Genomic DNA, 11,598 nt, shown 5'->3' with positions numbered 1-11,598 from the left:
ATGGAATATTTTGAGATGGTGGAGGGGAAGACTGCGGAGTGGGAATTTTATTTGTGGTGATTGGAGGGCTCTATCGGATGGATGTATTTGAGCGCTCACCGCGATCGTCTTCTCTATCACTTCCCCCTCTTGAGGAATGCAACCCTGGTGCTTCCTCAAGCCATTGTTTCAGTCCATCAACTTTGGCACAAGCCTCAGCAAAGTGTGCTTTCATTGATTCGGCCAGTTGGGAGTTGTTTGGAACTGCAGAGTTGAAGAGCAGCTTGTGAATATCCTTTGTGAGCTGCAGTATCTCTGGGCCATGAAAGTTTGATGTGAGGGATTTCTGCATGCAGGCAATTTTTGCATGAAGGACAGAAAATCGTGGACTCATAGGCAGTATGAGTTTCCTCTATTGCCTTTTGGGACTGGGCAGCTTGATCCGCAGTGGCTGTTTGTAAGCCTTGTTTGATTGCGGTTACCTCAGTGATGAGGTGTTCCGCTGCGGCCATGAAATCTTGATGGTCGGCCCTACGGTTGGTGTCGAGAGATCGAATCCCCATCCCAACTTAGAGAGAGATGCGCTCAGCGGCCATATGCTCTCTCGTTTCGAGTCGTTCGATGCGCTCAATGAGGGATTGCGGACCTGGGATATCTTCTGGTGGAGGTTGTGTAGGCTTAACCGCAGTCAAAATTTGATCAACTTTGGTTTGAAGGTTGAGGAATTCTTTGCGAGTGACCACATCTCTCTTCTTTTTCTTCTTCTTTTCTTTAGGCTTTGAAGTGGAGTGCTGAGAACCGTTTGATTCTTCTTCTTCCTCGAACATCATGAGGTCATCATCTAAGGGATTCGGTTTGTTGACCTCTTGGATGTCTTCATCGTCAAAGCCAAAGGTTGGGGCCGAGCTGAGTTCAATAGCTGGCTCTTCGTCTTGAGATGGGTTGATTACGGTACGTGGAACATGAGGTGAAGAAGGAGGAACATTTGATGTACCTGCGGCTGCGGTTGAGGCTTGGACTTTCAGCACAGTTTCAGCCATTTGGTCCATCCAAGTCTGAACCTTAAGAATTGTTGCAGCAGTGTGGGCGTTGCTGATGGCATTTGCCCAGTATTTGGCTACGGATAGAATTTCTTGCTCCTTTTGCTTTTGTTGTCTGACCTGCTGCTCCTTGCGGGCTTGGAACGCCCTTTTGAAAGCAGCATACTTCTTGATTTCAGCATCAGTGGTTGGTCGATACCGACTCCAAGAGTCATTTGAGTCTTCATCGTCAATTCCTTGTCGCACCAAGCTGTCCCTTGGGTTCACGAATCCTTTCACATTAGTGCTCACCATGCCTAAACCACCTGATACAGATGTAAGCAGAGTAGGATTTCCTGGGCTTCCTTGGTCTCCTTGATCCGTGGTCAAGTTTGGCCTCGGCCCAGTTCTGGCATGGGCGAAAGAGATGCCCTGCGGATGGAGTGGTGTTTGTAGTGTTTGGGATACTTGCAAGAGGATGGAGTCTAACTCCTCAGAAGAAAAGATGTGCAGCCGAGAAGCCCTGGAGACCTTAGGGCGATTACCATTTTATCTACTTGAGATCCAACTGGGGGGCTGTCTCCACGTTCAGAAGAAGATGAGGATGAAACAATCTCACAAGATGAGTTTGAGTGGTATTCGATGGTGGTATCGAATGGATGTGCGGCCATCCCAAGGACTACCGGAGCCTGTGGAGAGGCTTCAGTATCAGTCCGGTCACGCATATGGCTAGTGGTTTCGGTTGTCTTTCTTTTCTTGAGGATAGATATGGGTTGTCTATCTTCCTTAGAGTCACTACACGATACAATGGTGGTTTTGGTTTTGCGTTTCTTGGAGGGTGTGGTTTGTTTTGGAGCTTTCTTTTTGGGTGTTGTAGCTTTCTTTTTAGAAGCTACTGTTTTCCTCCGTTGAGAAAGGTTAGAGAGTGTAGTGGCAGAGGGGGCTGCGGTACCCTTAGGAAGAATAGGTTAAGAAGGAAGAGGTGGGGTAGAAGGGTATGGGATAATACCCTCCGCGACCTCAATATGATCTGAGACATCAGCAGTCTCAAGACCAAACAGTGAAAGAATGTGTGTGGGGAGCCTGCGGATAGGTCCAAAACTAGTTTGATCAGAGGAAGGAGTATACCTTTTGAGATCCTTAGTGACAAAGAAATTGATGTCACTTCCCATGTCGAGACCAGCATCCGCATGCAGATCAGAAATACACAGAGACCAAAAGCGAGCAAAAGTGAGCTCGGTTGGGCTTTCCTTTGGTTGTCCTTTAGGAATGTATTGGAGGAAGTCATCCCAAAGAATTTGACCGTAGTTGACATCACGGCCGGTGAAGATGCTCCATACAAGTTCAAGGAGCTTGATGTTGTCGATGCCTCCGGTTCTACCAAATAGACATCCGATGACGAAGTGGCATACAAATTGCCAAACCGCAGGCAGCTGATTTTTCTTAAACTCACCAACCCCTCGGATTGGTTTCTGGTAACCCATTTGGTACAGTGCGGTAGTGATATCGGATAAGGATGGAGTGAAGATTTTGATGGAGGGATGGATTAACAGGTTAATGGAGGTTAAGAATTTTTCTTTGGTCAAGATGACCAAGAAATCGTTGACAAGGTTCAAATGCACTTCTTGAGGATTTTCCATTGGTCTGTAGATGCATAATTTTGATTTATCAACATTGATTGGTACTGTGGTATATTATCTTTTTCACTAAAATATGACCAGGTTTGTAATCTCCTGTTTGTTTCATTCAACATTGTGGTATATTATCTTTGTGATTTTTTTATAATGGACCAAAGGTTACATGAGGTTCATGTTACAGACAAAGATTGCATAACAAATTCTTATTTATCTTCACGATAATCTAAAAAAAACGTATATATATTATAAGAGTGTGAAAGTATCATGCAATTGTAAAAAATCAAAAGGTTCCAACTAAACATTCTTTTCCGTTTATAATAAAGTGGTAAAAATTATGAAAATATCATGAAACATGCGTAAATTTATATTATTTTATGTTTTATTGTAAGCTCTTTAGACCCGATTATTATAAAACTAATCCTTTGAGTTTGGGATACTTCACAAATGGCAGATGATGGAGATTGGAAAGAGGAAGTACATCAAAATGTGTTTTATATGAAATCACATATAATAGGAACTACACCAAAGCTCACCATTAAGAAGTTCACCAAGTTAAGAAGTTCACCAAGTGATCCTTTATGACCTGGTTGGTTCTTGGGCTTTTCCTTCATCTATTTTTATTGATGGAAATCAATGTAGAGATACTACTAGAAAAATATTGTTCCCTTCTTCATGTAGACATAGAATTTTGTGATATAATGTGAAGCATAAGAAAAATAATTCTAATCAAAAGTATATTATCAATATAAATCGTGTTTTACCTAAAATCATTAAAACTAAGCTTACTAATCAATTCTTTAGGGCCGTGATTATCACGGCCCCAAAAAGTTTCGTAGTATATATATATATATATATATATATATATATATATATATATATATATATATATATATATATATATATATATATCTTACCTATTTTTAGACAAAGTCACCAATCCAACATCAAATGTGATATATAAGTGTATAACACCAAAATATAGAGTTTAAGTGTCATTAGAGCGAATTAGTTTCCAGATTTGAGCTTATTCATTTTTAGTTCATTAATTGTATAATAATAGTCTATAATTAATTTTGTTAATTTTGATTCTTATTAAAAATTAAATTGATATTAACTCGTTTTTGTATATATAATTTAACTTTTATGTTTCAAACTTATTTAAAGATTTAGTACTTTTTTTTAACATATTAAAACACCACTTACTTCAAGTTTTAAAAAAAGTAAAAAAAAAAAAAAAATAAGTGGTCTTTTAAGATCTATAAAAAGATCAAAATAGAATAATATACCTAAAATATTCATTTTTTTCAAGTCCTAATTTTACAAATTTGCCATCATTTCTTTTAAAGATTCAGACGGTTTTATCGTACAAATTATATAAATATAAGAGTTATCATATATATACAATGCAAAACATTACTCGCCCAAAAAAAAGCATCAAATCAAATGAGACTATCGAAAGATGGTTCCACATGAACATTGGGAAGATCTTGCAGCACACCTTGTGCCACGTCATCATCATCTAAATCCAGCAATAAACTGTTTCCATTTCCAGTTGTTTCCTCTATCAATAAGCCTTCATCAATCATAGCAGGATTCTCATCTGTGTAAGACAAAAAGTCTTCAAGATGAGATTTGAGATTCCCATTCTCCATTGAAGCAAACTTCACCTCAAGAACACAAGTCTCAAAATCACATTCAAACCCATCTTTAACATCTGGAGACCCATCATCCGGGAAATGTTTCAGAATATCGTTTTTGTCAAAAGTCAAAATGTTGTTGACCGATTCAATGGAGTCTTGCTTTTTGTCAAAAGTCAAAACGTTGACCGATTCAGACCCATCTTCAACATCTGGACACTGATCATCATTTTTGTCAAAAGTCAAAATGTTGACCGATTCGGACCCATCTTCAACATCTGGACACTGATCATCGTTTTTGTCAAAAGTCAAAACGTTGACCGATTCAGACACTTCTTTAACATCTGGACACTGATCATCATTTTTGTCAAAAGTCAAAACGTTGACCGATTCAGACACTTGTTTAACATCTGGAGACTGATCATCGTTTTTCTCAAAAGTCAAAATGTTGACCGCTTCAATGGAGTCTTGGTGAACATCAGTTTTATTAGAGGGGATATCTGTGGAAACATCAGCATAAGTTGTAGTTAAGTCTTCTGAATTGTTTAAGACGGATTCAGAAGGAATTGAAGTCGATTCAAGGGGTAAAACTGGAAATTCATCTTTGGGTTTTGTAAAAGATGAGAATCCAGCTAGAGCTGCAGCCAAAGCATCATCTATGGAAACGGATTTCTTTGGTTTTTCAAAATCATTATTCAGTTGCTGTTTTTCTTCAGAATGTTGAGCATGAAATTGGTTGGTATTTTCTGATTTTGGTTGAGATGTTGGGGAAGAGGGTAAAACTGGAATTTGGGGATTTTTGGTGAGTGATTGGAGTTGCTGTTCTACATGATGGAGTCTTGATTCAATGTGGTTTATGGGGTTCAACATGTTCTCTTCAAACCTCAATAACATATCTTCAATTCTACTCACTCTTGACACAAGTTGTTCCATTAAACTGGTGTTTGGTTCATGAATCTGTCAAAAGGAGTTAGAATTTCAAAAGATATAGCAATGTGCTTTAATTTATTTATTATAATTTATAGCATCCTGTTTTCATTTCTTTCTATTATAGAATTCAAACTAAATCGTTCAACTTTGAAAAATATACACAATTGTAGCAGTAAAAAGAGTTTTGTATTTTGATGACATTGCTAATAACTGGGTAGATTCTTCAACTTAAATGTTGTAATACAAAGAAATAAAGTAGGATTTATATTTTATAATAAACAAATGGGTTAATCTCATAAAAGACCTTATATTTTGTGTTTTTTTTTCTGGATTAAACCTCAACTTTATTTTTTTTCATGAAAAAGACCTTGCACTTTTTCATTTTTTCCGATCTGGCTCTTTTAGTCATTTTTCTCTAAAAGATGTTGTAAAATGTGAGGGTTTTTTCAGTAAAAACTAAAAAAGTTGAGGATTTATTTGGAAACGTTTAGAAGGTTGAGGGTTTTTTTTTTGGAAAAAATGGTTAATCTCAAAAAAGGTGTTATATTTTGTGTTTTTTCCGGATTAAACCTCAATTTTATTTTTTTCATGAAAAAGACCTTGTAGTTTTTTCATTTTTTTTCCAAACCGGCCCTTTTAGTCATTTGTTTTCCAAAAGAAATGTAAAATGCGAGGGTTTTTTCGAGAAAAACTAAAAAGGTTGAGGGTTTATTTGGAAGCATTTAGAAGGTTGAAGGTTTTACTCGAAAAAAAAAAAATACAAAGTTGAGGGCTTTTTCGGAAAAATGAAAAAATACAAGCTCTTTTTCAGGCAAAAAATAAATTTGATGTTTAATCCGGAAAAGGCACAAAATATAAGGTTTTTTCAGATTAACCCTTTAATAAGACAAAGTTGAGGGTATTTTCGGAAAAAATGAAAAAACATAAGGTCTTTTTCATGAAAAAAAATAATGAGATTTAATCCAGAAAAAACACAAAATATAAGGCCTTTTATGAGATTAGCCCTAAACAAATCAGTGAAAGTGCATTGCTTTTCTTGCATTTAACCATTATATAAAATGAGGGTATTTTCGGCTTTCAATAAAAAAAAATCCATCAAACATGGAATTCAATGGATTCCAATGTAACTGAATCCCATCAAATTGGCAACCAAACACACAATGGAACGGAATCCCAGACTCCAATTCCATCGGAATCCGCAGTTATCTCAAAAAGTATTTTTCATTATAAAAACACATACCTTCTCTTTATCTAAACTCGAACCACCCACATGGCACCGAGTCAACTCATCAGTTCCTCCCGACTCGGAATCTCGAATTCCAATTCCATTGGAAACCGCCACCGGAAAACCCCCTGAACTTTCGGTTCGGTTATCGCACCGAGTCAACTCAGCAGTAGAAGGTGGCAGTTGGCAGCGAGTCAACTCAGTAGTTGGTTGTGACTCGGTGTTGATTGGTTTTTCAACAGATTTGGAAGTGGAATGTTGAGTGGTTGACTGGATGGATCTAGATTTTGATAATCCTAAAAGTGTGGGAACAAGCATAGTCATAAGTGAAGTTCCAGATGAAGGTGGTTCTGGATGATTAAGAAGATTCTGGTTCTGGGAATCGTCTGAATGGATACAGTCAGCAAACACGTAGACTTCATCAACATGTACAAAACCTTTACTTTGAAGTGATAGTAAACGAAGTGTCAGTGATTTACAAGGCTCTGAATCATTCATTTCTGCTGTAGCTTCATAGTAATTCTGTAACATACAAAAACATTAAATAGGTTAAATACATGAAATAGTGTGAGTGATTTTCATAAGTCATAACATCCTATGTTCATTTCTTCTAATTACCTACAGCATTGTGCTTTGAAAAATGTACCCAATTTGTAGCAATATCATCTTAAATACAAAGCAATTTCCGTTATATAATGTCTGAATAAGAAAAAAAGTGAAAGTACAATAATTTGGTAATTTTTTCAAATAATCCAATGCCTTAGGGAGAATTTCATATATATCCCTCTTAAGCTTTAAAATATTATATTTGCCCAGTTTAATTTCTCAATATCATATTTACCCTTTATAAACCTTTAAAATATCATATGTGCCCAAATCCTTTTTTATAATGCTGTTAATATTTTATAATCATTTTTATACCTTAGAATTATAATAATAATTAAAAATTTAAAACATATTATCCTTACGTCTATGATAATGGAATGTGAACTTCTAAATTGTTGGAATGTCGTTCTATTGAGTCTTGACAAACAAAAAGATTCATCTTCAACCTTCTCTATTGAGTGTATATTTTGATTGTTTAGTTTTTGTTGTTGTTGATTATTATCATGTTGTAGATGGATGATATTTTAAATATTACCATTGATATTTTGATGTTTAAAAAATACATATACGATATTTTGATATTTAAGAAGGGCATATATGATATTTTGATGTTTAAAAAGGACATATATGATATTTTGAAATTTTATGAAGGGTAAATATGATATTTAAAAATTTTATGAAGGGTAAATATGATATTTAAAAATTAAGTTGGATAAATATGATATTTTGATGTTTAAGAATGGCATATATTAAATTCTCCCAATGCCTTAATAGGAACAAATTGAGAGTCCAATGCTATAACTAGCTAAATTTATTTCAAGTTTACAATCATCACGTGCTTTATTATAAAAAAAAGGCTAAATGCAAAAATAGCAATGTAGTTCCATTTGTTTGTGTATTATGGCATCCTACTTTTGTTATTTCTAGGGTTAATCTCATAAAAGACCTTATATTTTGTGTTTTTTCCGAATTACACCTCAACTTTATTTTTTGCCTGAAAAAGATCTTGTACTTTTTAATTTTTTTCCGAAAAAACCCTCAACTTTGTCTTTTTTTCCAAAAAAAAACCCTCAACCTTCTAGCTGCTTCCAAATAAACCCTCAACATTTTTAGTTTTTCTCAAAAAAAACCTCACATTTTACAATTTCTTTGGAAAATAATGACCAAAAGGGTCAGATCGGAAAAAATGAAACAATACAAGGTCTTTTTCAGGAAAAAAAATAAATTTGAGATTTAATCTGGAAAAAAACATAAAATATAAGGTCTTTTATGAGATTAACCCTTATTTCTATTACAATAATATACTTCTAACTTCCAACTTTCTCCTTTTTATAGCAGTGATATTTGCTTTTTATAAAAGATATGAAAGTAGGATGCTAAAATACATAAATAAACAAAAGTACATTGCTATTTTTTTGCATTGAGCTCATTTTCGATTGTAGTACCTGGTAGTTTTTAATGGCATTTGAAGTCTGATTTGGCGAATATGTATTTCCAACAGGGAGTTTAATCTCCACCCAATCATCTTCATTGGTGCCAATATTATTTTCACCTAACACTCTTCCCTTTGGTAATATTTCATTTAGACCCTCCAAGTTTGCAGAAATTCGATTTTTTACATCAGTTACAGAAGCAGCATTACAACGAACAGTGCAGAGATACTCATTTTCACTATGAAGATCAGGTGCATAATATATTTCATGTACACGAGCTGTACTTCTGACATAGACCTGACGAATCTCATGCTTTTGAGTGAAATTCACTGCAAGAAAGTTGAAGGGTATCTTATAAAATGTTAGGAATAGCAATGTACTTTCATTGATTCATTTATTTTTCATTAAAGTGTTGTACTTTGAAAACTTTATCTATTTTTAGCAATGCCACCAAAATAGAAAGCAATTTCTACTGCTATAAATGGATAAATTTATGAAAGTATAATGTCCTAATAAGAAAAAATTAAAAGTAGCATGCTATTTTCATTTTTCATGTATGTTTTTCAAAGTACAAAGCCTTAACAATAGGGATGATTCATACTAAAAAAATGAATATAAAAAAAAAATTCTCAAAAGTCTAATGTGAAGGAATAGAAATCTGTCACATGCTTGATTGAACATTTATGTTTGGTTTTTAAATCAAAGATTTGTATATTTGTGTTTAGAGCTCTATTTCATATCTATATTGTGAAGTTAATCCCTTATTTTGTACAAGATACAACCTAAAATGGGAAACCAGTTAACTACATAAAAGAAACACTAAGAATTCATGTAACCCTAATGTATATGCATCATATCTTTCAAGTTATAATAAGATGCAACTTCCTTTGCTTTGTAAAAGTTAATAGTAAAAATGAAATTGAAAATGGCAACCTAGCCAAATGAAGGGTGTGCATATAAGTTTATGTATAAGCTATGCACATTGAACTTGTTAAACCATGTGCTTTAAATTATCCACTTATAGGTAATTAGACCACAAGAAATTTGGAGATTAACAAAGAAATAGAGATACCCTAAATGTTGAGATTGACACAGGTAATAACACAATCTGAAGACATTTTTTTGGCAATCTAGGACACCATCAGGTGAAGGTAGATTAGTACATTCATATTTTTATAATATACATCTCAAGATAGTAGTTAAAACATAATTACAGTACATGGCATCACATCATGAATCTTTGTACTAGGGTTTAATTGAACTTGTTATGAATAAATTACAGCCTATAAGTTTGCAAAGGTTCAAAGGAATGTTATAGAAGCATAAAGTATAACTAAAGAGAGTTGTCTGGTCATCTGGTGAGCGATGGAGAGGAGTCCAATATTGGGCAGGGAGTTACATCTGGTGAACTCTAAGCCATTTTGTGCACACAAGAATTCTATTTTACAGGTAATTCAGCCTAAAAACACAAGCTTATTCACGTTGAAACATGATGCATTGACTCCAGTACTGAATAATTTTCATATGTCCAAGGACACAATTTCAGAGGCTGCCTATACATACATGTAGTATTTGGCTTTATAAGTCATTATCACTAGGACTATAAAGTACTTACAGCCATGTAATCTAGTTTTAACAAAGATGATTAAAAACTGAAATGGAAATATATATGTAATTCCTCATATACAAAAACATACATAGGTTCCAATAACACACATCTGAATACCCAAAAACAGATCAATCGACTTACAGATAGAAGGAGCAGATAATAATCAAATCGAAAACTCACGTTTGATCTCGCAAGGTTCAAAATCAGAGGTAGAAGGTGGTACGAGAAGGAGTGGCGGTTTTGGACCCGTGGATTCCGAGTCGATCGGGAAATCAAAAGACTCGAACGTGACGGCGGAGTCGAGAGAACCGCGTGTGACAGTCCAGTTCGTCTCGCAGCTCCATGGAGTCGTAGTACTGGTAGAAGTAGTCGTAGAACTACCGTCGGCGATGGCAGTGGTGTTGATCTGGGGATGTTGTAGTGGTGGTGGAGAACTTGTCATCTTTTGGTCACTCCCGTCGAGTCCTTCGTTCAGGAGATTATAATCTGTTGGAAAAACTATATTATGACCCGCATAAACTTATAAAAAGTGCTTATAAACTTATAAAAAAATGCATACATAAAACGCCCGGACTTATAAAAAATTGGGCAAAATGACTTACTAAGGTAATTAATTTATAGGTAATTATCTTTTTTTTTGTATATACTTAGATAACAAACTTGTTGGAAATGTTCATATATGCTATAGCAGGTTAAATCCTAGATGTGAACAGTTTCAACAAGTTCGTTACCTAGATGTGTAAAAAATAAATAATTACCCAAATATAAATAAAACGAAAAGTAAAAATTGTTGGGTTAAAATATGGTTTATACTTTACTTTTCTGATCAATTATATTTTTGTGTAATATTTTATGAATTTATGGTCTAGTTTACAGCTGAGTTTACGGCTGTAAACACCTTACGGCCGTAAACTCATTTACAGCCCATTTGTTTCCGGCCCATATCCAACATGTATAAATAGAGGTGTTAGGGTGAGGAGTAGAGATTGATGAACTAGAAGGAGTTTACGGCCAGAGAGAAACAGGAGCTTTTATTTGTGTGTGAATCTTTTGTGTAAGGAACTTAATTCATATTATCAATATATACAGAGATTCATAATATTCTTCTTCTCATTCTCTTCTATTTTTATCTGACATCATCCGTTTAATTGGGATTCCGCACCATCAAACGGATTTGATTGATACATGGGCAGATTAGGGACTTACAATTGGTATCAGAGCCAGGTTGTATCAGTCAAAAGGTTTTATTGTTTCGTTTGGAATCTGAATAATTGGTGTTTACGGTCCAAGCTTACAGCCGTAAACACCGAGTTCTTGGGTCGTAAACTCTATTTTGGGGCAATATTTGATCTTATTTTCGAAATATTTTTGCATTTTTGGATAGATCTCGCAAAAATAAGGAGGGTTTGTTCTTTGTGTTTTTCATAAAAAAGGGTTTTTGATTGAGTTTTGGAGCTTCAAAGTCGAAAAATCACTTTTTTTCACGTAATTGTTGAAGGGTTTTCGGCCGGAGCTTACTGCCG

General features: G+C 34.8%; 1 protein-coding gene across 1 annotated transcript; it reads right to left on the bottom strand.

The window, feature by feature from the left end:
* Positions 1 to 3,950: 3,950 nt before the first annotated feature.
* LOC145101329 (40S ribosomal protein S27) lies at positions 3,951 to 10,579 on the bottom strand. Its single transcript, XM_079038525.1, has 4 exons — positions 10,256 to 10,579; positions 8,479 to 8,795; positions 6,443 to 6,949; positions 3,951 to 5,229 (listed from the first exon to the last, which is right to left on the bottom strand). The coding sequence occupies exons 1-4, from the start codon at positions 10,515 to 10,517 to the stop codon at positions 4,075 to 4,077; spliced, it is 2,241 nt and encodes a 746-aa protein (XP_078894651.1). The 5' UTR covers positions 10,518 to 10,579; the 3' UTR covers positions 3,951 to 4,074.
* Positions 10,580 to 11,598: the final 1,019 nt, after the last annotated feature.

Source organism: Lactuca serriola, chromosome 1 (genome assembly GCF_051521515.1).
Source record: "Lactuca serriola cultivar US96UC23 chromosome 1, Lser_US96UC23_V15, whole genome shotgun sequence".
NCBI lineage: Eukaryota > Viridiplantae > Streptophyta > Magnoliopsida > Asterales > Asteraceae > Lactuca > Lactuca serriola.
This window is presented reverse-complemented; position numbering and strand designations above follow the sequence as displayed.